Source organism: Channa argus, chromosome 14 (assembly GCF_033026475.1).
Source record: "Channa argus isolate prfri chromosome 14, Channa argus male v1.0, whole genome shotgun sequence".
Lineage (NCBI taxonomy): Eukaryota > Metazoa > Chordata > Actinopteri > Anabantiformes > Channidae > Channa > Channa argus.
This window is the reverse complement of record NC_090210.1, coordinates 14799510-14827477: the sequence shown is the minus strand read 5'-3', so window position 1 is coordinate 14827477 and position 27968 is coordinate 14799510. Positions and strand designations below refer to the sequence as shown.

Genomic DNA, 27968 nt, shown 5'->3' with positions numbered 1-27968 from the left:
TCACTGGTGTCTTGTCCCAAATATTTTACTGCAGCTCCCAGAACAGATCCATTACAAAAAAACCTGACACTTCAAATCTTTTAACAACCCATTATTATCATCAGGTCACAATAATTTAATCATCATCTACAGCACAGTGTTAGATCTGCAGACTGCAGGTTGACTGGCAGGCAGCACTGTCAGACAAAGAGATGAGCAAGCGGTATCTCTTCATAACTCCTCATCAAACGGTCACCTCTTATTTTGCCTGAAAAAGAGCCGCACACATCCCAACCCTTTACAGCATGTACGTGACTTGTGATCAGCGATTAGTAAGAAAAAACAAAACTCCTCTGGTCCCTCTGTTCTTTAAATTGTGCTGGTCTTCCTTTTGTATTGTTCGAGAAGAAGTAGTGGACTGGAGTAGTGCAGCTCATTAAATCTGCCTGTCACAAGCAGCTTATTGCTTTGTAAAAATCTTTAAAAGCAATTTAATAAAATTAGAGGTTGTCTTTATTTCTATAAGTTGGTTTTAAAAATGGTCCTCTTAAAAATCTAGAAACTCTTTCTTGGTAAAGGTAGAGATCTTCTATGTTAAAAAGGTTTTTGCACTTCACATTGACTCACAAAGTTAGGAAGCAGAAATGAGAAGCTAGTGTTACAGAGGAAAGGAAAACATCACGGCTACCCCACACCACTGGAATGTGCTGCATCCCGCAAAACAGTCTGGTAGAGTTTGTGAGGACAGGAGACAAAGTGAGACAGATTCTCTTCTTCCACTGTAGTGCTAAAATTCACACGCACATAGTGTTTACTGTCAGTATTCCCAAAAAAAAATCCAGAAAGAAAGCTTAGTGTTATGGTCATATCTCACCCAAATACAAGATTATGTGACTATGTGCACACAAACAAAGAGAATGTTTACATGCCCACTGCCTTCAAAATAGGATACTCCAAAAAAATACAAATAAAATAAAAACTTCTTAGCAGAGGAAACAAGCCAGTGAAGTCTCACTGGTGGTGAGAAAAACAGAAATTATACTAGCATTGAGTCAGCTAGACTGCCACAGGAATTTAACACCTTCTACCTTTAACCCTCTGCGAAACAGAAATAATAGATTTTCTTTCATTAAAACAAGCATTAGCAAAAATAGGATCAGGTTCTGTCAGGGTTAAAATGGGTCAGTGATGCCTTAATTAGCCTTCATGTTTAGCTGGTGTGTTACAGGGAAATACATCTTTACGCCACAGTGACAGCTTTGCTCTGCTTACAGTGTGCTAATTTACATCACAGTTCAAACTCAAAGAGCTGAAGATTAACAACTTCAGTTAAAACTGATTTGATGGTCTGGTTAGATTGTCTTGCTAATCATATCTAAAAATATGATCAAAATAAAAGCTAGGAATATCCAGACCATACACTCACTCATTCACTCACTCACACACACACAGTCAAAGCACAAACAAGTGGGGGAAAAAAGTCTCCAAACTACAGTATCACATCAACAACTCCCAGAAAGGACTGGTTAGTAAAAGAGATCCATTAACGCGCAAGAATCATTCATCCTGGGTTAGATAAGAGACACATGCACTTAATCACATACAAAAAAAAAAAACAAAAACAAAAAAACACACTTTCTTTCTGTGCTAGGAAATGGCTCATCCTCCTCAACGCATACTGAGTGGTAAATTGACTGGATAGGTAAGGAGGGGTGAGGAGAGGGGGTGGATGAAGGACATAACCACAGCTTTGCATAGAATCCACCACATTAGAACCAGTAAGAAGTTGAACAAAGATTCTGAAATACACTGCAAAAGAGGGGCAGGATAATGAGCTTTTTGTCAAATTTGGATAATAAATGTGAAATTTCTTCTTTTACAATAAATTTATCAGCAGGAGAGGTCAGGAGACAGCAGCTGAGGATGGAGGCATTCTGCCAGAGTCAGCAAGGCTCCTACTGAGACTGGCAAAAGGTTTGTTTCACAAACTTTAGCCTCTTTTTGCTAAACTCCAGGAAGCTACGTCACTGTTGCAGCGCGTGATGATACAAGATTCAGGTAGAGCTGCTGTACAAGTCCATAGACTTCATCCGTGGGTCACAGACAAACAGAACTACAACACCTTGAACACAATGGAAATGGGTGTTCTACTTAAAGAGAAAAAAAAAAGAATGTTGTAGAAAAGCTTAAAGAGAAAGGGTAAAAACAGATGTACCATATTAGTAAACAATTCAATAATTATCTCACACACTGGGAAGAGAAAAGGACAGGTGAGGGGGAAAAAAAGTGGGGGGCAAGTGTTGTCACGAAGACTCAATCGTTTTCTCTGTAAGGTGGAGAGATGCATCATCATTCTGAGCGGGCTCAGATGGTGCTGATGCTAAATCAGTGGGCTCCTGCTCCGTCACCACAACAACCGCACCAGCCTCTACGTTTCTATAGGAAGCACAGACAGGATGGATGGTCATTTTCATATGTTCAGGGTTTCTGTTCATGTTCTTGCTTCTTGAACTTATTTTGCTCTTGTAACTAAGGACAGTGTTCAACGTACATTAGGTTTTCCCTTTTTATTTGTTTTCAACATTGAATAGGGGGCCTGGTGGCTCAGTGGTAGAGCACTAGCTTGAGATGCAGAAGGCCACAGGTTCGAATCAGACAGATGTGGTGCAAGGGCCACCTTGGTGCCGGTCCCGAGCACAAGAGGGGCTTTACGGGGAGTTGTGAAAGGAAGGGCATCCTGTGTAAACCCATAAGCTTTATCCTTTGTATCTATGGGGACCTATTCAAAGTGCTAATAGGTAGATTATCAGTTCAAATGAGTAAAGTGAGGTTAAATCGATAAGAAATATAGACCAACTCCAATAGTTTGTTTGGTGGGGTTTTACATGTTTTTTACATCGGTAAACAGGGTTTTGTGCATGTGAAAACAGGGTGATGGGAGAATTTGAAAAGATTTAGTGATGAATGTTTAATAATGTTTTATAATAATAGATAAAATGTGTAGGTTTCCTGTACATTTATGTAATCATTGTTTGAGTAGTTAGAGCAAAACTTAATAAGGTGATTACAACCCAGTTCACATTACAGAAGGATAGAGCCAATATACTATACATCAATGTAAGACATTTCTGTTTTGTTTGTCCTTTCGGATTATGCTGTGAGTTCAGAGTAGCCACAGCGGATCATTGTCCGCATGTTGGTTTGGTAGTTTTTACACCGGATTCCCTTCCTTATACAACCCTCCCCAATTTCTGCTGGGCTTGGACCAGCACTGCACAGCTGGGGATAAGAATGGGCTGTTGGGGGTTCAGGGTCTTGCCCAGAGACACTTCAACATATAGCCAGGATTTGGGATTTCCCCAAATTTCTGTTCACACTTCAACACTACACTACGATGCAAGTATTTCAGTTTAATCCACTCTGCAAACTGGGCAGCCAGCTGTAGCTGTGTGGACAGATTAATGCTTATACAGTCTAATTATGAGCTTTACAATGTTTACCTGTGGGCTCGTCCTCCGTCTCCACAAACTCTGCTGCTGAAAACACAAATGTACATACATAAATAATATAATAAATAACTATATGTACTTTACATCCATTACTTTAAGCTGCTTCGTTCCAACTCTGTGGGAATACAGACCTTCTGTTGCTGCCTCCTCTACGTCTTGTACAATTTCTTCTCTCATTAAAATAGGACATCATGCTAACAGAGCCACACTGAGTAGATATATTGTAACTCTTGCGAATAACAGACAAAAATCAAGTCTTATGTCTCATTCACATTCAGTGTCAGGCAGGAGTGGAACCTGCTTTATATGAAATGGTTTCATGATCAAGGACCTGACTAACTTGGTAAGGACTGAACAGACATTCAAGGAGCTGAAATGAAACAATGGCCTCAAATAGCGAACAGCAGCTTAAATCGGATGTCTGTCCACCAAGTCCATCTTACAGAAGCAGATTAAAAAAGTTATGCAGTAGTTCTCCTAAGTAAATGGAAAGAGAGTTTTATGTGTAAACCAGGTTTTCTTTTATCAGTCTTCTCATCTAATAATTTTTTATTTCTTTATGTTTTTTTAACGTTGAGCTATCTGTTGGGAGAAAGTGAAAAACAGCACATTGGCATTACTAAAACCATCGGTATAACTCAACTATTTAATCCACAATTGCTTCTTACCTGGGGCTGATTCTTCCACCACCTCTTCCTCTAGAGTAGCCTCTGCATCAGCTTCTTCTGCCTCTGCAACCTCCTCTACTACCTCATCTGAAGGAGCTGCCTCGTCCTCTACATTAGACTCCTCAGCTAGTTCATGTGAAGCTGCTACCTCCTCCTCTTCAACAGTCTCCTCTAAGAGTGCTTCCTCCTCGTCTTCTGCTACCTCCTCACCAGCTTCTTCAGTGGCTACCTCCTCTGCAAAAGGTTCATCAGCAGGTTCCTCTAGGGAAGCAGTCTCCTGTTCTTCTAACTCCTCATCAGCTTCCTCAGGGGCTACCTCCTCTGCAACAAGTTCATCAGAAGGTTCCTCAAAGGGAGCTGCCTCCTCTTCATCTGCTACCTCTTCAACAACTTCTTCAGGGGCTACCTCCTCTGCAACAGGTTCATCAGAAGGTTCCTCAAAGGGAGCTGCCTCCTCTTCTTCTGCTTCCTCAGCAGGTTCCTCTGAGGCAGTTGTCTCCTCCTCTTCTACCATTTCCTCAAAAACTTCTTCTGCAGCTACTTCCTCTTCTTCAGTGGGCTCCTCAGCAGGTTCCTCTGAATAAGTTGTCTCCTCTGCTTCAGTGACCTCCTCCATAGCTTGTTCTGTAGAAGCGTTCTCCTCCTCAGCAGCTTCCTCCACATCCTGCTCCATTAACGCTTCCTCCACTTCTTCTACAGCCTCAGCAGATTTCTCTGAAAACTCTTCAGCTAATAGCTCCTCCTCAGCCGGAGAACCCTGAATAAATCAATTTTATAAAAATGTTATAAAAAGATATGACCTTTTTACGCTTTAATCACACAAAGAATAGACAATTGGTACACAGGGTAATAAAAGGTCTCTGTTTACAAATTCAATTTTGTTGGTTTGCACAATTCAGTTTCAGGCTTGGAGAGCCAAGTGTATCTGGGACCAGCATATAATTACAATTCATCAATCACCAAAACTACATACCTCCTCCAGAACAAGAGGTTCCTCCTCCAGCACCTCTGGATCCTCAATTACCTGAAAATGTATACGCCACCGAAATGTCATCAACAGGTTCATATTTGTGTATGTATGTACCCAATTCACTTATTATTATTATTATTATTATTATTATTATTATTATTATTATTATTATTATTTACACCTTGCTAGTACTGGGTTGGACCCCAGTTTTCCTGGAACTGTGGTCCTCATGACATAGATTGAACAAGGTTCTGGAAACATTCCAGATTTTGGTCTATAATGCATGATAGCATCCCATAGCTGTTGTTGGATGCTCAACTGATGTAAATCTCCTGATCAACCATATCCCAAAAGTCCCATTTAACTAGTGAATTCTTTTTCATGGTCAAGAAACCAGTTTCATCCTGAAAGAAGGAGCCATTGGGTAGACTGTGGTCATAGAGGAAAGGACATGGTCATCAACAATACTCAGGTAGGCTGTAGCATTTAAATGATGCTCAATAGATGCCAAGACCAAAGATAGCAAAGAAAATATCCAGCACACCATCACCACCAGCCTGAATCATTGATACAAGGCATGCTTTCATGTTTTTTATGAGCCCTAGCAAATTTTAGCCTCAGTTTCCCTTTTTCCCCAATTTAGAACACTATAAAAACATGTCAACTTGCATGCAAATTGCTTTTAAGAAAAGCTGTCATAAAATCAAGCATTTCAGGCCAGAACAATCACAAAAAAAGTCTTTTTTAGACCAATCTCATGTGTTGAAGCTACACATAGGTCCTACATAGCTATTAATCCTACGCAGAAGACTGGTCCCAAGAAATATAACTACATGTCGTGGCAACACAGGCCATAACCACTGATTGGTTCACTTAGTGCTTCTGACTGAATCAGTTAAGTGGTAGCCTTGACCATCTCCTTCAATGTGCGCTCTCTTACATGCCATGCATGTAATTTCAGTAGAAGTAACTGCTGTTTAACATCTGTTATCTAAGAACAGTGTAGGCCATTTTTTTTGCCTAATGCCTAATGTCTGTGTAGGTTTGACACACAAAATAGAACAGCTTTTCTTAAAAGCAATTTTCATGCAAGTTGCCATGTTTCTAGCTTCAGAATAGCCCATCTGGCACCAAAACCAATGACACATTCAAAGTCACGTTTCTATCCCATTCTTATGCTCGGTTTGAACTTCAGCAGATCATCATGACCACACTGTTTGTCTACATGCCTGAATTCACTGAGCTACTGCCATGTGGCTGCCATTGGCTGATAAGACTTTTGTGTTAACAAGTATTTGAACAGGTACCTAATAAAGTGGCCAGTCCGTGTATCTTGATTTATTAATAAAGAGTATAACGTTTGATTTTACAGATTCAACATTTAGCATGAATATTTATACAAATTTCAACCTGTACAAACCTCGACAGGCTCCGGTTCAGGCTCTGGTTCAGGTTCAGGTTCAGGTTCTGGCTCTGGCTCAGGCTCAGGCTCTGGGTCAGATTCATATGCAAACTCCTCAGATTCAGCGACCATCTCAGGTTCTGTTTCTACAGAGGAGAAGTGGAGACTTTTACAGATTCTTTCACACACACACACACAACTTTGGTAATGTTGCGGCATGCTTTACAGAAGGACACGGATTGTGTCGAGAAATTACACATTGATATCTCTTAAATCATATACGGATATCTATAGCTATAGATATAGCTATAGATATATATCTATAGATATATATCTATATATAGATATAGATATAGAGATAGGTATAGATATTGTCAAGAGATGAGGATGGGGTTATTGTGACCAACAAGTCCAAGTAATGCTTTGTTGCAAACTTAAAAGTAAAAACTGATATATCCTAGTATTACTGTATTAAAAAAACAAAAACCACTTCCTTTCTGCTCTTTCTTGCACTTGCATATCACTAAATTTAAACCCTTTTCTAATAAGACTTCGCTGTGATGTTTATTCCTTGACTTGATTCTCGCTTGCCTTGGATAAAAGCATCTGCTAAATGACTAAATGTAAATGTAGACAAAGTCAGGCACACCAATGCACAGAAAGCACACACACACACACACACGCACACACTAGTGGTGGATTACTTAAAACACTATTGCTTGCATTTGTAGATACATTTTCCCTAACTGTACTCACATAAGGGCATTCACACTCCCATACCTGGTGGCGGTGCAGAGGTGTCCTTTGCTACAGCAGCTTCAAACACATCTTCCACTGGGACAGGGTCAGGCTCAAAAACAGCTGAAGGGAAAGATATTAAGTTAAACATAGGTCGTATATTGCTGTAATACAAACAACTTCAAATTTATTTATTCCAATTATACCGTAGGATTTACCATTTAACATCAGAATAAGCTTCAGTTTTGGCTTCAATACCACTTAATAAAACATCTTTGTTGTCCTCATTTCTAACCATTGCCACTAGACCCGATTTACACCAGACATACTTGCTTGTCAAACACTGGTGGAACTGATAATAGACTGAAAAAGACTCACTGAAGCAAACTCAGTGATGTTAGTGGAGTCAACAGTGTGTGGACTATTCAGCCTGGGGGAGCTAACATTAGCTAACAGCTGTCTGCGCATATCATACTGATGTCTTGTCAACACAATGTGCTGATTAATTAGGGAGTAGAATCTCAGCTTCAGTCATATCTGCGCCCATACTGATCATTGAAGTCCAGTAAGTTGAGAGAACATTGGTTTTTTTAGGATTTGAGGAACACAATGCACACAATGCATTGAATGAACTGCAACACACTGTTCGTTCTAACACCTTTGTATTGGAACCAGCATTTACATTTTCAGCAATTTAAAGATACAGGAATTATTCTCTTAGATCACACTACACAGGACAGACTTCGCATTTGTATAAAAGGCTGCTGATGTGCATAGGCAGCTGAGTGAAAAATGTAATGAGGGATAGATGATTAACTGAGCCAACCCGCACAATTGTTCAAACTAATTTCACTAAGTCCGACAGAAGAACACAAAGTTTGTAGAAGTCACTTTTCCCACAGATTTTAAAAATTCAGCCAGTTTGCATTTTGAATCAGCTGTGTGTCCCTTTCTTCTTTCCTCTAACACCCACCAACATGGTCACTCTGCAGCAGAATGACTACAGTCAAAAAGAAAAAAGTAGGAAACAGCATTGTCTGTCAAGTATAGGGTTAAATTCTGTGACCCATGCTTCCAAAATAAGTCAGAGGTGGAGAAAGAAATTGGATTACTCTTCTGCTGCATATATACACAGATTTCCAATAACCTAGTTTCTTAAATGCATGAAAGCACCATTTCCTGCCATGAAATGATACCGTTTCTCAGTTTCAACATCTGAGATGTCGTTTAGGATATAATGGGAATAAAATATGGGTTGCTGAGATTTGCAAATCATTGGATTCTGTTTTTATTTACATTTTATACAGCTTCCGTACTTTTTTGGGAATTGGAGTTGTACATGTTTAGACACATAGAGAAAGTTTTGTCTTCAGGGCAATGCTGCCTTTTATGGATACTGGCTTCAATGGTTGGTACTGCACTTGTGCTACCCCCTCCCGCAGTATCCACTATCCTTTGATGACACAGGAAGGAAAGTGTGTGTATGGTAGTGGGCTTACAGCATAATGAACATGTTTTACCTTCTGGTGTGGGTTCAGGAGTCTCCACTGGGGCAGCAGCTTCTCTACGGGAAGCGACGACATCTTTTTCTTTCAGTCCTACATGAGATGATGCACATGTTGGCAGGAAATGTACACATGAACAATACATATGCTGTACGTGTGTTGTTCTCTCACTTACTGACATAGTATATACACAAGTCTTTGATTAAGCAAATATTGAAAACATAAACCCATATGTAGGGATTGGTTTTAAATGTATATCACATTTATGCATACTATACACAAAACATATTCCATGTTCAATACCGAATATGGCTGCACAGTGGGTGTGTATGTAATATATATAACCTTAATAACATTAGTCACAAAAAACAACAACAACAAAAACACTTGATCAAATCTTCCAAAAAAGGGCATGAGGTTTTCTTTTGCTGACTCATGATAGCACTAGTAATCAAGAATCAATGTGAATCCTTAGAGAGAGATAGACTGGTTATGAGACTTTGTTTTAAAGTGTAGGCTTAATTTTTTTGTCTGAAAACGTCAAGATTCCTAACATGTTTTTTAATTCTGTACTTTCTAATACACGATTTTGTGGAACCTCAAAAAGATTGGCTTTCATACAGAAAAACCAAACAAAAAAAACAACAACAACACAGATCCAAAAACTTTATTGACAAAAGACAATAAACATTTAATGGCTAAATAGCTGTAATACTCACACCATACATTTGATAAGTTATAGAATTTCATTTACCTAAATGCAATTACCAGCAATGACCTCAAACCTGATAAACTTTTTGCTTTACCGAACGCCTGTGAATTTAATCCTACCAGTGTTCTTGATGGTAAATTGCTAGCCAGCTTCCTCGATAGCCAAAAGTACTAATATATTACATTCTGCAAGCTACAAGCCAGTCTAATAGAAATACTATTTTCCTTTACCTGCAAACCATCTCAGCTATTATCATGTTTTTATTATTTTCAACCCCATTAACATTTATTCATTCACCATTTGGATTTAACTAAGCAAATATTATATATTTACTGCAGTGATTGATATGTTTTAGTTCGCAACAACGTATTCAACACTATCTCATGCAACAAGTAGCTGATTAACTGTATATACCTAATTTCTAGGTGTTTCCAGCAATGGATGCGTTCTTCTCTAATGGCATCAGCATATTTCAAGTTGACAATACCAGGATTCATTAAAGATTGTGAAAAAGCGGTTCAGGGAGCGGGAGACTACGAAAATTTTGCACATAGATTGCCCCCCTAACACAGTGATTCAACTGTCCCATTATCAATACAAGTTCGTGGTAAAAAATTTATGTAATTGTGGAAGGAAAGAAATGTAACAATGCCATGGCAAATGTGTTTTGTAATGAAAGCTAAAGGTGGGTAAAAAATATATTAGTTTGTGTGACTTTCTGGCCGGGTTTGGCTTTGCTACAATACTTTAATTTGTTGCATTAAAAAAGGTCTCACCTCTGTATTTAAATTTTTATATTCTGTTAATCAGTATTCAACAGGTGCTGAAACAGCTGACATGTACAGACAATAAGTGTGCACCAGTTGCTAATCTCACCCATAAATAGGCCAAACAGGGCTGACTATCATTTTAAATGTTCCATTTATAGAAAGATATGTAGGTTTTGGTACAGGTACCAAACCCATTTCTTGATTCAATGCTTTAAAATAATTACAGGTTTTTGTGTCCAAATCATTTTCTTTTCAAAAGAAGTGAAATCTAACTACTCTAAACACAAGTGAACATACGTTAGCTTTAATAAAAAGCCATTGCAAGTTTTTTTCAAATCAGGAATTAACATTATGTAAGTGCAATAAGAAACATTACAATCTGAGCAGACATTTGATTCCAGCCGTCAGCATGTGCTGGTTTTTGATTCTAGCGATGTAACAAAGTGACTTTTAGATGCAGCTCTAACAACTGCTTCCTGAGGGATTTTCATGCACTTTTTCCTGCTCTGACATCATCATTTCTCCTCTGACAGATTTCTCAGTTTTGCTAGTATTCCTTTCATCTTTAGCGGACTGCTTCCTTCTCGCCTTGCTCCCCTCCTGTGCCTTCTTTCTGTGTCTCTCAAACGTCTTCTCTGAATTCTTCTCTTTTCTCCCCTTTCCTTCATTTTCATCTTCCCTTTCTTGGCATCCTTGCTTTCTTCATCCCTTTTCTCTGTTGGTCGTTTTGCTTTTTCCTTCCGTAGTCTCGGCAGAGCCTTCTCCATTTCCTCATTCTCTATCTTCTCCTCTTCCTTCTTCAGCCTAGTAGTCAATCTTTCCTTCAATCTGGCTGGCATTTCCTTCCTCCCCAACTTTGGCTCCTTCTTGTCCTCCTCTTTGGCCAAGAGTTGCCTGACTTCAGCTAGAGCCAGCTTGGCAAGCTTCTTGGCCTCCACACGTTCCTGGATGATGGCCAGCTGCTGCTTTAGAGCCTCCTGAAGCTTCAAGCCCACTTCCTTTTTTGGAGAGCTTTCTGGGATGGATGATCAACAACTTTATTTTTTAGCACTGATGGCAGGTTATGGGATGAAAAGCATGCTCAAATTCACTCCAATATTCGAAATCACCACACATCAGGCAGGCGTGTACAGATCTGGACAAATTAAGACCAGGCCAATCTCATAGTCTTCCGACTTTTCCTTTAAACTATGTGGTGGCAAAAATGCTGGTATCATTCATTGGTACAGAACAGAATCTTTTAAATTTATTAAAAGGAAGCCGGGTACTTTTTTTAGGTTTTACTTCTGAAGCGCAGGCTCAAGCCAAAAATCGCAGAAAATCAACATGTGCATTTCTAACCTATTTTGATAACGACGATCAGGAGGATGTTAGTTAGCGTACATCCAGTTGGATTTAAATCCACAATCACATGCAAGTACACAAAAATTCACTTATTAACCCAAACTGCAGCACACAACCCCATGCATATAGCAATACCTTTCTTAGCTCCTCTGCTGGCTGCATCTCCAGGCTTTTCATCTGCTATCATACAAGCCAGGAGTTAGAACACAGGACTCTTACATTTAAAACCTTAAATTGTTCACTATGAAGCGATGAGTTAATTTACAGTCATTGTTCTTACCATCTACTGGCAGTTGTACAAGCCACTTAACACAGCTCACTATAATATGAAATCCACTACAAAAACAAAACAAACAAACAAACAAAAAAAAACATGAAGCTCAAGACAACCTCACACGAAGCAAACCAAAGCTGAATTTTTTGAGCAAAAGCATACAGTTTAAATTGGCCATAAATTTACAATACATTAACAACAACTACTACGTCTCAGATGAACGACGGATGTAGTAAAGATGTTTTGTGATCAACACACCGACTTGTCGTAGCAGGAAAGCGACTGGTAAAACAAAGCTCAATGACAGGGCAGATCTATCAATGTTCCCAGTAATCCGTGACAGTAAGTGCATTAATAATTTGTTCTCTCTGGAAAGCTGAATATTTTGTCATGTAAACAGCAAAGCTGGTTTCCTAAATCAGGGTAGGTGATTAGGGAAATCTGATTTCCCCGGGCAGATTCCTCCCAAAAAATGCCAGTTTATTCACCATGTATACGTGTACCCAAATCTAACCCCAACTAAAAATGAAACAAACACAAAGTACTTCATAGAAGTCTAAATAAGTCACTTTTATTTAAAAAAATACGTGAGGTTGATACAAGGTCCCTGGTGCACGCTCACCGCAAGGAAATAGAATTAGTCATTTCACGTGTGCTTTTCTAGCCATCTGCTCTAAAAGGTAACCGTACTATTTATCACTGATTGTAGATTTAGACGATAAATGTGATAAACGTTTTCATTTCAATCTAGGCTAGTCACAACACCTACAGAGAAGCACACCTACCATGCAGGCCTACTTTGCAAGATTTAAAATGGTACATTGAAAAAAAAATGTACACAACTAATACATTTATTAGTTGTATTAAACAATGACTAGCATCATTACATTGTTTGAATTAAACTATTTGTATAAACTAGCTATTTGTCTGCTGTTTGATGCTAGTAACCAACTGGAAATCATAAGCTGCTTTCACACAAGCACTGCCACCCTGAACTTATTTAAATGTACCCAGTGAAGCTGCATCAAAGGCAAGAGTAAGCTATAATGCATTGTTAAAAACAAAAAAACCCAACCGCCCACCGATATCTACAGTCAGAGATTGCATTGAGTAGTATAAAAGAATGTGCACCTGCTCCATCTTGGGTGTGGCTGTCAGTGTTGGGGTTCAAGAATTAATTTTCCTTACTAGCCAAACCTGGAGTCACTCCACCCCAGAGCAGGACTAGCCTCTTCCCAAATTAGGCATCATCCCATCATCCATGCCATTATAACAGATGTAACAAAACAAAACAGACAAGTTCAGTACAAACCTCTTGACACGGAAACACACCCAATATTAAAAGCATAAGACAATAGAATTGCAGTTGGGTTTCAGCTGTTGAAGCTGCAGGATGAATCAACTAGTCCTCTCTGCATCATATCCTTTGTCTACAGTGTACTCCTCTTTCACCTTTGACCCACAATCAAATCCAAACAAACTGGAGCAGCCACATTCTACCTGTACGTTGCCACAAACCTGAACCTCAAATTAAACAGACATGTTTAGGCCTGTTGTACGACATTTGTATTTATTTTGTTTAAAGGAAACTGCATTCATTATTTAAAAAGAGACCATATGCATTATTAAACAGTTTCATTTGATGCATTGCAATAGTTATATTAAAGCAAATGTTTGTCTGCAGTCCCCCAAGCAGTTCACATTAAATAAAAAAAATAAATAAAAATATCTGTATCTAAATGACATAACCTGAACACAAGGTTTTACTTTCACACCTGATATCAGGGCTCAGGGCTTTGTTCCTCCTATGTAAATTTTTAAGTTAGCCGGATAGGACTGAATGGGATTAAGCAATGTAACATCATATGTACACGTAAATAACTTCCTCTGTCACAGTCAGCAGCCTGAATGTGTATGTAGTTGGATAATTCCAAATTAGGAATGTGCTGTAGGATAGCACAATTTACATAAAACAATAATAATTAATCACAATAAAGTCTCCATTAATGGAGGAAGGGCTAAGAGTAATATACAGGCACAACTTTGCAGAATATTCTTGTAACTTTGTTATATGTTACTAGGTCCTGGCTGTGCTTGTACTTATTCTGAATGTAATTCAGCGATTATACAAACATGGGAGTAGATGTAGGAAAGGCAGTGAAATTTGGGCACAACATCACAAAGAACAGCTCTTAAGTAGGATTCACATCCCTTCTTTCCTACCTCTGATCTATGTAAAAGAATGAGATTGTAACAACACTACTGAGGAATGGTTAAAGGAACGAAAATAACTCAGTGTTTTGTTATCATTTGTATAAAGAAGATGACATGAAAAAAAAAACTGTTTGTGTTTTAAATTGTAATTTGACATGAAATATTACATATTATAAATGCTTCTGCACTTCCTTTATTGCCTGGCAAAGGACGTAGAAAAACTAAAAAGTAACTAGTAATGTCATCAAATCAGCTCTCCCACAATTTCTTTTCAAGTTTAAGCATACACATGCAGTATAATGAAAGATCGATCTGTCTAGATTAGATTAAACGAAACTTGATCCATAAAATAATTCGTTATTTTTGCACTTTTGGCTATTGCATGTTTAAATAAATAAATAAAAATAAATAAAAAGGTGCCATATATCTTGTTCATAACCACAGTTGTTTTCATTGAACATCTAATAAAAAAAATAGCACTAATGAGGTTAACAACAACAGAAGCGTCAGTCACAATTATTCTAGTCTTTCACATTTTAGCAGTCCATGTTAAAGTCTCCCAAAGTCATGCTTTTCTTTAGCAGACAAAATTCTTTATCTTCTTGACATGAAGATGTTAAGAAGGGCGAGGTGGAAATAAGTTAACTTTTAACAAGATAGATTTTTCTTTGGGCTCTGCACTGTACAGATGAGCTGGGTAAGATTTAAACATTGATGAGAGGGAGTCCAGTTCCAGAGGGGGTCGTCCTAACTTGACAAGAGGTTTTAAAAAATAAAAAAAACAAACAATGACCCAAAAGTACGAATTCATGCGCATAGTCTATAGTAAAAGTTTTCAGGGTCAGCGTTTTCAGCATGCACCAACAGGACAAGACTAAATGGCTTAAGAGACAACTGAGCAGCTGCCCAAGTGCAAACCATCTTTGCATTTTGTGTTGTTTAGTGTTTCTGGCTGCTGCCAACAGGTATGTGCAGAATATAATCTTTTACAAGATCATTTTAAAAAGGAGAGAAATAGTGAAAAAAGAGGCCTAATAAAAGTGCTCCTGAGTATCAAGGCTATAATCACAGCAGAGGATGTGACATCATAGAAGAATCCTTCAACCGGATTTCACCGTCTCCATGTTCGGCTGATACAAAGATGAGGCTTGTTTGCCAAGTTTGACAGCATTTGGGCATTACAGTAGGTGACACCTTGGATATGTGGGGCCCACAGCACAAGGGTAAACTGCAAATGTTCATATTCAAAGTTACTGACTGGATTAAAACAAAAACCTGCAATAGTAAGAAGAATTAAAAATACTGTAGAACAGTGTTCCTGACATTTTGGCTTGGGCTGTTAAGACCCCTTGTTACAAAACAAGTGCATTAAAAGGATAACTGGGCTGCTGGAGTTGGACTGAGGCTATTGGTTATGAAGGCCAACTATGACGATCTTCTGCCCCTGATTTCCAGCATCTTTTGATCCTCTTCTTCTGACTCCTTCATCCTCATCTTCCTCATCCTCCACCTGCATCTCTGCAACTGCTGATGCACTGTGCTCCTCCTCCAGAGGCTCCAGGGGATTTATCAGACCATACAGGAAAGTGAAGAAACAGTTTAACCAGTCAGATCCGGCCTCGTCCACTTCTTCTAACAAATCCCAAACCTCGGATTCACCCTGACCATCGCGCTCACTGGTCAAGCCTACGCAAAAGGGAGGTGGAAGGAATGGACATGGTGGTATGATGCGGAAGTTTAGGAGCACAATGTGTGGAAATGAAAATGGTAGAATAATGAAGTGAAAAAAAAAACTATAAAAAGGCAGAAGGAAGGAAAGGTATAATTATTAAATGGATACAAAAAGATGTAATGAAAAAATGAGTTAATGAAAAAAAGGGAGGGAAGGAACAGGAGAAGAAAGTAAGAGAAGTTTTAGGCGTAGGTTAGGTAGCAAGGGACCTAGCTAGGCTCTAGCATAACCAGTTGGCTGTCCACCCATGATCACAAATTTACTTTGCATGCTTGATCATTTTAAAAATCTGATCTACATATTTTCATAAGGTTTATGGTGCTATACAAGGCAATAAAGACATAAGCTAGAGAGGGTCCGACTCAAACTCAACGCAGTATATGAATGAGGAACAGGAGGACACAATAAGGAAAATCCAAAAAGGATCAAAATGAAAGGTCAAGAGAAGCATCTGCATGGGAGGATGCACCATGATGCCAGGATGGTACAAAAGTTAGCTCGAGTAGATAAATGCAAATTAAAAAATGAAAAGTTTGAGATGGGCACCAAAAGAACCACCTTTCTGAACAACTAAACTGGAGTCAAAATAAATGAAACGCAGTATTACAGGGCAGAAATGTCAGAGCAAACATTGGTGTGTTTAATTTAGTTTAGTGTGTTTTTATTTACTCAAATGCTCAAACTTGACTGATTTACATTCAGTATAAGCTTGCCAGCCAAAGACTCAGACAACAACAACACCCGCTTCTTGATCTTAACTAATCTCCAAGTCAAAATGTGAGCAAAGACTAAGTGCCCAAACATGCCTGCTGCAGAGTATTTCATGCAAGTCTTTCTACAGGTGATAGTGTGTTGTCCACAGCAATGTGTTCGTACTCATGTGTGAGCCCTGCTCCCATTTTCAGTGCTGCTCTTAGACAGATCAGCGAGTGCTGTGTGCCAGCAACAGGCAGAAAGAAAAAGAAATCAAACTGTCATAGACCATCAGAGTTCTACTTAATTTTTATGTTGTTTTGCCCTTTAAAATACACGAGTCCCACACAGGGCCCCTGAGCTTGCTGATGTAATTGTTGGTTTTCTGTGAGCTTCTGCAGCAAGCATGAATCCCACTTTACACCAATGTACGGGGCACAAGATTGTAGACATTACAAAACAAAAATGTTAAGGTTCTCCCAGGCCCTATGTAGACCACCTCATCTTGCAAAAGTAAAAAAAAATAAAAAATAAATCAAACATAGGGTAGAGAAACGTCTCTTATCAAGGTCCCAGCTGTCTTTAATGCTTTAAGCTCCATATATAGAAGAGACTACACCCTTATGGCGTGGGTGTCAGCCCAGTAGCACCAGAGATATTTCTCTGGGAAATCAATTGTGTGGTGCATGTAAACATTAAGCAGAAGAAATAGAAGCTTGATGTAGTTGATTCTTAAGGCAACTGAGAAGTTCAGTTGCCTTAAAGTTTCCTTAATTTACCTGAAGTTTAAATATATATCACAACACCTGATCCTAATGAACCACATTAGTTCCATCCTTTTATAGCATGTTATCTCTCACGGTCTTCATTACTTTATTATAGCCCTACAGCAGAGAACTTACCTTCTTAGGCTCAGACTTTTCTTTGGTTTTAAGGATCTTAGACCAATTAAAATTTTACTTTACTCTTTCAGTGTGGGGACATTCAAAGAGATGCATGTGGTGAGGTGCTAAGGTTCTCAGTGTTTGTGGAGCATAGTTTTCTGCTGTGTTTACTGATAGTCATGCAAAAGAAAACCAAAAGCCTTTTAATGTTGCCAACAAACTCACACACAGAAAAATCAGTGGCCTGCAGAAAAGGAGCAGTTCTGACTCCAGGAAGTTGTCCCATGCTGTCTCTAATAATGATTATGTATAGAATTTGTTTGCTTTTTTTTCTGCAGGTCATGATCCGATTATTTGGAAAGGAGAGCTTTGAACTTGCCTAGCAGAGTTTTAGCATCCTCGAAGTCAAAATCGCCATCACCATCTGTATCGTATGCCACCAGTTTACCTAAAGCAGGGAGAAACACACATGAGCTTACTGATTGAGCTCTTACACATCACAAAGACCAATGCAATATGCAACGCAGACACTAAATGACAAGTTCACATTATAGGTTTTCGTTAATAATCTCAACTCCATTTATGTACACATTTTTGGTCAGTGTAATCATCCGACTTGAACCAAGAGATCCCTACTAAGTGCAATTCTACTGTAAGTGATTGGGGACCATGTCCACAGTCTTTGATCAGCGAAAAAGTGCATCCTAAAGTGCAGTTGATACTAAAAGTGCAGTTTCAGAAGAATTAGACAAACTAATTGGTCTAATTTGATATCTCAACAGATAGAACTACAGAATCTAATTTAATACAGAACAAGGCCTGCATACATCCCTGCAGTGTGTACGAGAGTGACCTGAGTGACTCATAGTAAACCTTTTAGTTTACTTTACATTTGTAGGGACAATATAGCTAAACATTGTCCTATACAAGCAACTGCTGTAATATATAGGGCATATTGCAAAAATATCATTTGCAGCCCCTTGGGACATAAGGAACTTTGTTTTAGGATAGAGAATGTGATCATAACTTTTATAAAATTTAGCAAGCTTGCAGGAGACTGGCCACTTATGAGATGTTAAATTCTTACATTTAACATCTAAGTGATTTTAACCAATTTATTTGGCACATTTTGGACTAAATAAGCTAAAGCTTTATGAATTCTTTTAAATTAATGGGACAATGGGAAAGTGTAAGTAGACAAACAGTGAATGGCTGGAATAAACATTATAGAAGTAGCAGCTTAACATAGTGGGAAACCTTAATGTGTTTATTCAGTTTTAGCGACAACAAATAAATGGGAAGGGTTTGTGCAGGAAAGGTTTGCTGCCAGTTTTATTGTTAAACTACAATTTGTGTTCTAGGAAATATTAAAGGAATATTCTGAACCCTCATAGACACTTCTAGCTTTCTGGATTAAAAGGAAAATCTTGTTTTGGTTCGGAAGAAAATAATTTTACTTTTTCCGGGTATGACAATTTTGTCTACACAAAAATAATGATGGCAACAGGAAATGGTGTTTTGCTCACATCTTTTTTAATGAAAAATAAATAAATGTGATGATTATATTGGCTGCAGAAAATTATTAATATGTGTAAGTTACAAATGAACACAACTTATAATTTTTGAAACCCAAATACAATTAGAAAGAGCAAAAAGCTATTTGTAGGTTCTAGGGGACTTCTATGTCACCACTGCTGAAAGTTTTAATTTAGTGTGTTAATGTCTTCTACAGTGACATGGAGAATGTATTGTTTAACTGAGAAGAGTGTAAGCAAGTGAAGGAAACAGCTTGGGTGCACAGAAATATTAACATGAGACAACATTCTTTCATGTTAAAAAAGGGAGTAAGAGAAATATGCCTTGTGCTTTTTACCTTGCAAGGTCTCAGACAGGTTAATTTGAAAGCCTTTAGCCTTGTCTGCATGCAAAACACAAAACATACATGTTGGAAAAACAGCAAGATTTAACAGATTCATAATTCACATATGATATTAGATACTACACAAGCAAGAGCATTCAACAGCAATATATAGTGATGCAGATTAGTGACAGTCAATTGTGTTAAGAGGTAGCTACACAGCATGTGGTCTACATGACAGAGCAGCAGAGGCTGCACGAGGGCAACTAGTTGGTGGGAGAGCTGAGTTGCACAGCTCTCCCACCAACTAGTTGCTATTGCACTTTACCAGTAAGGTGCATTAGGTGGAGTAACGTGCAGTATTAAACAGAGAAACCAAGAACACCTTTGGCTGCTATTATGGCAATGCACATATGTGTCACACTGAATACTCACCAATAACTCCCTGATAGTCAACCACATCAAAGTAGACCATGGCTACAGATGTCCAGACACCCAGCAGGGCCAGCACAATGAACCAGGTGAAGAAGCTGCTGCTGGACCCAGAGTCTGCCTTCTTCCCATTTTTATTGGCTGGCTGGCTTTTAGTACCATCTATAAACACAAAGAGGCGTAGAATTCAGATTTACATGTGGACTTGAGGTTTTTTTTATAAGGCTTACAGTATTTTTACAGCTCGACACTCATAGGGTCAGGCTGTACAAATACTGCTCTCAACTCTAAGAGAAGAGGAAAAACAACCAAAATCCATTCTTTTTTCCCCAGATGACTCAAATATATTTTAATGCAAATTCAAACAAACCTAATCAGAGTTCTTCATTTTGGATCTGGGACACATTTATTTGTGGTCCCAGATTTGATTTATATCTGATCTGCAACAATGAGACTCACAACGGTGTGATTAGAATTCATGGAGGAGAGCAACAACAGTGATATGGGGTGAATATAGACATTAAGGTTTAATTTAAGGTTTTCCTTTTTATTGAGAAACTTCTGTTGAAACTGAAAGGAATGTGTGTAACAGTAGATTTTAAAAATTTAGCAATTTAATTGTCATACAAATAACACAAAAGGAGCATATTTCAGTTAAATCTGTGCATGTCTGTCAGTTCAGGACCTCAACGAAATTCACACAAGAGCTAAATACATGTCACAAATATTACAGCGAACCATCAACATAAAAAGATAAGCTCTAACCACTAAGACAAAAAAGAAAAGTGTCCGTAAAGTGAACATAGCCTTTGAAATACTTGCTGATTAAATTATTAACAATTATGCGGCCAAAGTTAGTTTCATCAAATATATTAAAAGCACACCGTAAATTTAATCCTTTATTCCACACACATAATGTGTCTGTACCATCTGTACCATCTACTCGATGGCAACAGTTCGGTCTCCAGGATGAGAAGAATCCACCATGTCATTTAGATGCACCATTTTTATGGATTTCGTTTCCAGTGAGGCAATTTACTACGTTTTGCAGGGCTGTCACATATTCTTTTTCACTAATCCTTACAAACGACATGCTGTTCAAAGAACCAGCTACATGTCGGGAGATTGGAACACAAACTACACAGAAAAATTAGGGTACGATATTATTGTTATAGTTGGATGTGGGTAAATCTTAATCTGTATCAGGACTAATCTGTCACTCTGGAGGAAGGGGAAGCAGTGGAAACAGTAAAAACCAATCGATCCAATAAACTATTCTGGGGATTCTGATGGCATCCCACAATGCATGATGGGAGAAAATAATGGCAGAGGGAAAAAAACAGTTGTTGCAGCCCACTACAAGGTACTAGGACAAATCTAAGGAACACACAGGGCTTTTCTAACATGGAAAGTGTATTTTAAAAACAAAAATTTACCATTATAATATCAAATCAAAGCTCCGTAGAAAACATTTCAATTAAAAACTGTATACCTGCATGCCCTATTGTGTGGTGATTATTTAGGATTAGTTTATGTATCTATTGAGGAAAAAAACAACAACTAAAACACAATCAAAAACTTGCGATGTCTGATTCAGGACAAAATTAAAAAGGAGCTTTGGCAAGCTGTAAGTTTAAACTTAATCTAACACTTAATCTTTCACCCTGCAAACAACAAAATAAAGAAATGAAAGCATGCCCACAATGACAACTTTGTCCTTCCCTGCTCTGTAGTCGGGCCCCTGAACAGACACTCTTCCTCACCTTGTTTTTCCCCACCAACAGCCATGGGGATCGCTGTATCAACAGTAGAGGTGGCAGTCTCTATCGGGGTAACTGGATCACCCATCCTGAGGGCCTGACTTGGTTACTAACCAAAAGAACGAGTGAACTGACCACACAGGCTGCATGCAGCCCAACTAAAGGAAACAGAGCAGTCTACCCGGCCTTGCCTCTTCTGACCCTGTCTCTCCCCTCTTTCTCTACTCACTGGCTTTCTTCCTTTTTGCTCATCTGTCAGTCATCCTTGCACGCCGCTGCTTTTTTCTGAACCTGATATAGTTCTGGAGGTCAAAAACAGCTATTTATAGTACAGTTAGACCAGCTGGCCCTGACAGAGCAAAGGAGAGACAGAGAGGGGGAACAACACAGCCATGAACATCCCTGCCTGGCTGACCAGCCACTGTCAGCTTTAGAGGACTGCCCCCCCCCATCCCACAGCCTGGCCTTAAGGATTATAAAGTCATGTTTCACTATACTTAATATCCTCTGCAGCACTGTGTGACCAACTGAGATAACTAATACATGGTGCAGCTCTCAGATTGTATTTCTTGCACTTACAGTAATATCTGAATTGAGTTCTGTATCAGATGTTTCACGCTTTTTATTCACTCCCATAGCTGTTTAAGTCACCATATGCAACTTGAGGGAAGACTGATGTAAACAAATCACTGTATCATTTGTGCTTGGGGAAAATTCTCAGTCCTTTTCACATAAAATGTTCACTTCAGTGTCCAGCTAAAGCAGCTAGCATTGCGTGGGGGTAATGGAGTTTCTATGTTTTACAGATACAACTCATTTAAGACAAACTTTCATATTAATTCACCACAAACAGTATTTATTTTCTTGTCAAGCTGCAGTGGAACGATGCGTTCCAGTAGTCAAGGATAGGTTTGCACATGTTAAACTTTTATTATTCAAATGGTAAAGATTAGTACTTCTGGCTTGGGAGTTTTTGGGACACTTATAGCTTGTCAAAACTCATACCGACTTTGTGTCTGGATTATATTTGACTATGTGACATCTTAGAGTTACTCCAACTTTTTCTTCTGACACCTAGATCCCTTCAGTCATTTCTGCTTTATAAGCCAGCGTACATGGTACATTTAAGCAGGTTGTTCAGAAAGATATAAGCAATGAGGCAAATGCATTCCATTGCGTTTGCCTGACACATCCTGAAAGCATCAAATTAAGGTCAGGAGCAGTCAAAATTGACAAACACACAGTTTTCAAAGCTAAAAGTTGTGTGTAGAGTCCTTTTAACTTGATTACCCTGAACAATAAGTAAATCAAGCTTATATGGTTAGTGATAAGTGAGATGAAACCAACAAAACCCCCACTTTTCTTTTTTCTTACTACATACTACAGACTAAGCCTTTGTTAGACTTTAAATTATGGGGGTAAGTAATCCACATATACATTATTGTTTCTGGGACATTTAGAGAACATTATTAACTACCAGGGCCTAAACAACAGGAATACAATCATTTTCTGATGGCCACTTAAAGCAATATGCAACAGCAGTGTTTTTCAGGTCAAAAGTAAGCCACAGGGCTCACACAGTCACTACACCTGCATGGTGACATATCTAACACATCCAGAAATTCAAGTTTACACATACAGATCCTTGCTATTGAAATTAGCCACACTTTAATTAGATTGAAATAGACAAGGCTTGAGCGCTGACGTGGTTCTTCTTTCTGCTCATCAAAAGTGTGGCAAGTCCAACAGCAAAGAAACCGATAATACATTAAACTTAGATCAAAGTAATTTACTGTTTGTTTTTAACTAAAAACTTCAAAAACCTAATGCAAGTCAAGAACTCAATAAAACTGATATTTACCACCTCTATACATGTGCACACATGGCAAAAGAGAACTGCTGAACAGTGAAGAAACCATGCAATAACATACCGCTTTGTTCTTCTAAACACTCCATTTTCATATGAAAACAGCAGCTAATTTACACACACTCTTCTTTTTCAAACAAATAGAAAACTTGTGTTGCTCTCCCTTTTGTCTGTGAGGCTCTAAACATTCTCTATGCAGCTCCTCCGAAGTCTTATGTAAGTGCTGCTTTGCACCGCCTTCAAACTGGCTTCTTGTCCCTCGGGCTCTCAACATGCATGCGCATGTGTGTACGTGATATTAAAAAAAAAAAAAAACCCTGTGACCCATGTGACAATGCTGAAACAATATATAGCACAGTCCTAGTGTACACACATGTACATTTTTGAATAAATGCCATCTGCACATATGTCCTAACCTTTGACCCGACCCTCTAAATAGTGACAACTGCAATAATTGAGGTACTGCAGTTGTCAAGTGTCAGCTTGGAAAAATGACACAAGGCTGATTTAGCACCAGAATCTGTGATGGTTTACAGCAAATGTACTGGAGGCTGTGATCGAGGCATGGCAAAAAAAAATTGCCAGAGAAAGAAAATCCCTATGCCTATACGGCCCTACAAATGCCACGAAGGACTCTACTACAGTTGATGCCTAAGTGGAGCAGTTCATGATGTATTCTGCTGCATCATTAAGATGAAGATTAACATCAACAACCTTTATTGTCATTGAACACATAGACTGCAATTAAATTCTCCCTCCGCATTTAACCCATCTCCCTGGGGGGAGCAGTGAGCAGCCACAGGGGGGCGCCCGGGGAGCTGGCGCTAAGTGTCTTAACCAGGGACGTGCCATTGTGTTGCCCTACCCATTGAGCTACCCCACCAGTTAGTTAAGCTAATACTTTGTCCCAGATGATAAGAATGGTTTTCATTTGGAAATAGCAATGTATCATTTTAACAGTCTTAGAAACTCAGGAAACTGGGAAATATCAGCATCACAAGAATGCATAAAAACCATTTCCAATCCTTCTTCCCAAGACTGCTATGAGCCAAGTTTGCAGTCTTTATAGCAACCTGGGCACAAAAAACCAACTGGGAACATTTTTCCGATTTAACAGGAGAATTTTTTCTTTCCAATAGTGTGATGTAATATCTCAGCCACTGTTGTGCAATGTAAGTTGTCATCAGTCATGAAAGTTCCTGCCTGGTGTGTGTGTGTAGTTGCAAAAATGACCAGTTAAGTGGCCTTTTTCTACTTTCCATTCCTATGCATGCAACGGTGTGTTGGTCATAAGATAACATCAAATGCAAATAAGCCAGACGTTCGTGCCACAAATACACAGCACAGCAGTTTCATGCAAGGTTACATCAGATGTTTTCATCTACAGGGTTTTAGTGTGGCACACAAACGTTCTAAAAATGCAAAGCACAAACACGGAATCACACATCTGTCCCAGTGGAACAGACAAGGCTGTTACCCTTCTATTTCTGCATACTTCAGCAATGCATTCTTGGAGAGGGACAGAGGAGGCCTAAGGGACTGAAATGACATAATATGATGAGGAAAAAAATGTATTATGGTAAACTAAGAATCTGGAATTTAAGTAAGAAGCAAATATAGGTACAGAAAAGAAACATCCCTAGAAATTCTTAGTGATTCATGAGTCAAACAATAATATCGCAAGTATCTCGAGATAATTCACACCAATGTCTAAACTGTTCAGAGACTGTTCAAAACAAGTCACAAAGGCAAAATAATATTTTTTGTGTTTGATTAAATATCTCAAATGAATAGTTTTGGTTAACTGCTACCACAGACTCTTTGTTTAAAAAAAACAAAACAATCAAAAAGAAAACAAAGAAAGGATGGTAGTTTAAAGAACACTCCTACTTATGTTTGATTGAGAGTTCAGGTTCTGAGGCAGGGCCCTCACATGAATACATATGTTAAATATAACCTTCCAATGTGCCACAGACATTCAGTTCTAGCTACATCCTTCATAGCTGTTCTCTATTATCGTATGCGCTACTTACAACCTACGTGGCTGTACTCCCATCTCTTAATATACATCAGCAACCACCACGTGGATTTTACTCTCTGTACATATATAGATTAAGTGTTTCCATACTGGAAAATAAGAATTTCTTCACTTCCTCCTTAAATAAATCTTACTTTTTGCACAATACATTGCAATCATGAGCAAAGGCCTCACATAAATCAGCCACAAGATTAATACCACCTGCTGGTTTTAATGTTGCCCTAATAGATAGATAGACAGATAGATATGCACAATGCATTCTGCAGGTACAAGGTGTTATTAATGTTGTGGCTGATCGTTATATATTGGGAGTGTAGTAGGTGCGACAGAAGAAACTTTTTTCCTCTTGGCTTTTCTGACCCTCACACTATTGTGAACATGGACATCCTCATAACAACACTCTGCCCATCAAGCAACATTTTTTTCTTTTTACTTAAATAGTGCTTTTAATTTTCCTGCATGTCATCTCCTTCAGATCTCCATCCATCCATTCATTCATTCATTCATTTGGCAATTTCACCATGAAGTGTTGGAATTTAGGATCAATATATGCATTACAATAAGATCAGTCACATGACAGTTTACCTAGACCATACACAGATTTGCCATGATATGCCGAAAACTTCCGGAGGGGTCCCGACAGTGCTGAGTACTCCGTAGGGGATAGAAAGTACTCGGTTTGTAAAAACACATGCTCTAGCACTCAACTACTCACGGCCACGTGTCAGTGTGGAATTCATCAACTCTCCAGTACAACAAGAAATTAGGGGGGGATTTGTTTATTTGCGTCCCACATTGTACAACAGTCCGCTCTGTTCTCTGACACAAGTAACTGAAAAAGTGGGAACGGAACCTGGAACTACGACAACAAGAGCTACGAGCATAAATTCCTGCGTGTGGTGCGAGTATTAACGGAAGCCCCCGGGGTCCACGTAAAACCCCACCCACTGCAAACCATACTGACACGTGAGCATTCCGGGGGGGGGCACACGTACAAGCTATGCTGGTTAAACTCGCCGATGACTAACAGGCGTAACGTACATCTGTGGCTAAAAGATGGAGTCTAAGGACAAAGCTACAAATCTAAAAACCCGCACGTTATACGTCGCGTGCGAACCACTTTAATCCCAGGAGCTGCGGTCGCCATGGTAAACCAGACTGGAGAACTGATGCTGTACTAGTGAGAATGTATAAATAATAATAATAATAATAATAATAATAATACGTAGTGTACAACCAGTGAGGGACTTTGGGTCGTATCCTGCAAATAAATAATACCACGACTGGCAAGTCGAAAGAGCTAACAGTTAACGTAAACTAGTAATAGGTTAATTCGTGGCAACACTGCAAAGCCAAGAGCATAAACGCTGTCAATAATATAGAGTAGTCCCTTGTTAACGCAATGTCTGCACAGTGTTAAATGCCCTAAGGCTAAACTAGCTTCGCTTGCATGCAGCAGGTAACACGTCGATATTCCTTCCTCAGCTAAAGTTAACTAGCTGGGGCTGAATGAAACCGCCTGACAACCGATTAAGTTTGTAAGGCCCGGCAGTGACAGTCTGTGCGCATCATTTTCAACACTTGCAGCCCGTGATAGAATGAACAAGAGGAGCAACGCACCTTTTGATTTTGAGGATTTCTTAGTGTTCTTTGGAGCCATGGCGATTCTCTGGCACCGACAGAGGATGTGATAGAAGCAACGGACAGCTATCAGCAGTGAAAAAGAAATCAAAAATTCTCCTCCTGCTTCATAAAACTGGGAACCATAGAAACTCCGTCCACTTTAGTACGGACAGCTCTCTGTACCAGTGACAGGCTCGCTATTGAAAAATAGGCGGTGCAGGAAGACTTTCGGACCAATTGAAATCGAGAGGTGTTGGGCTTATTCAACCGTGTGGATAGTCATAGGATTGCCCCGCCCTCTCGCTCCTCTGGAACGTGGCAAGATGGTAGCTCCCGAAATACCGCGATGTTTCCCTTCTCTCCTTTTCAAAAAAACAAATTTAAATCGCTTTAAAATCAACAGAAAACATGTCACCACCTCCACACACATATTTACGATTTTCTTTCTTCAAACAGTATATAAATCAGTAAAAATAGGTTGCACGAAATACACGAAAACATTTAAAATTTTATTTTTAAGATGCTGTAGTGAACTAGAATAGCCTATAATAGTTGTTATCGTGTATTTACGACCTACGTGGCTGTAATCCCATCTTTTAATATACACCAGCAACCAACACGTGGTTTTTACTCTCTGTAAATATAGATAAAGTGTTTCCATACTGGAAAATAAGAATTTCTTTATTTTAATACCAGACTCCTTTCTTATATAAATTGTACTTTTTACATGTTTCATTGCATCATAAGGAAAGGCCTATTAGACAAAACTGCTGCTGCACATACTGCTATATATTCATAAAGCCATGGAATTGTGTGACATTTTGTAGTGTCTATTTTGTGTCTGCATTGCACAAATCCAGATAATATGAATATGGGTTCAACAGCTACATTTTAAACATAACAAATCACAAACAATCCAAAATCCATTGTCTGTTAAAGATCAGGCTTAACTGGTTCCCCCAATCCGCTGCATTTCTTTGACCAAGTCACATTTCT

At 38.8% G+C, this 27968-nt stretch overlaps 2 protein-coding genes across 6 annotated transcripts; both read right to left on the bottom strand.

The window, feature by feature from the left end:
* Positions 1–9: 9 nt before the first annotated feature.
* On the bottom strand, positions 10–27147 carry LOC137140633 (aspartyl/asparaginyl beta-hydroxylase-like). 5 transcript variants are annotated; one of them, XM_067529041.1, is made up of 11 exons: positions 26970–27147; positions 19688–19846; positions 19268–19312; positions 17774–17842; positions 8787–8864; positions 7309–7389; positions 6547–6674; positions 5130–5180; positions 4157–4913; positions 3480–3515; positions 10–2415 (listed from the first exon to the last, which is right to left on the bottom strand). In XM_067529041.1, the coding sequence occupies exons 1-11, from the start codon at positions 27007–27009 to the stop codon at positions 2408–2410; spliced, it is 1452 nt and encodes a 483-aa protein (XP_067385142.1). In that variant the 5' UTR covers positions 27010–27147; the 3' UTR covers positions 10–2407. The 5 variants fall into 5 exon arrangements, with proteins under 5 accessions (XP_067385142.1, XP_067385144.1, XP_067385141.1 ...); XM_067529043.1 differs by lacking the exon at positions 26970–27147 and adding an exon at positions 23376–23535; XM_067529040.1 differs by lacking the exon at positions 26970–27147 and adding an exon at positions 21448–21591 and having other exon boundaries at positions 3480–3512.
* On the bottom strand, positions 9425–11281 carry LOC137098412 (nucleolar protein 58-like; the record flags this gene model as incomplete). The annotated part of the gene is made up of 1 exon (XM_067474636.1): positions 9425–11281. A coding segment is annotated over one exon (513 nt), but the record flags the coding sequence as incomplete, so codon positions are not given.
* Positions 27148–27968: the final 821 nt, after the last annotated feature.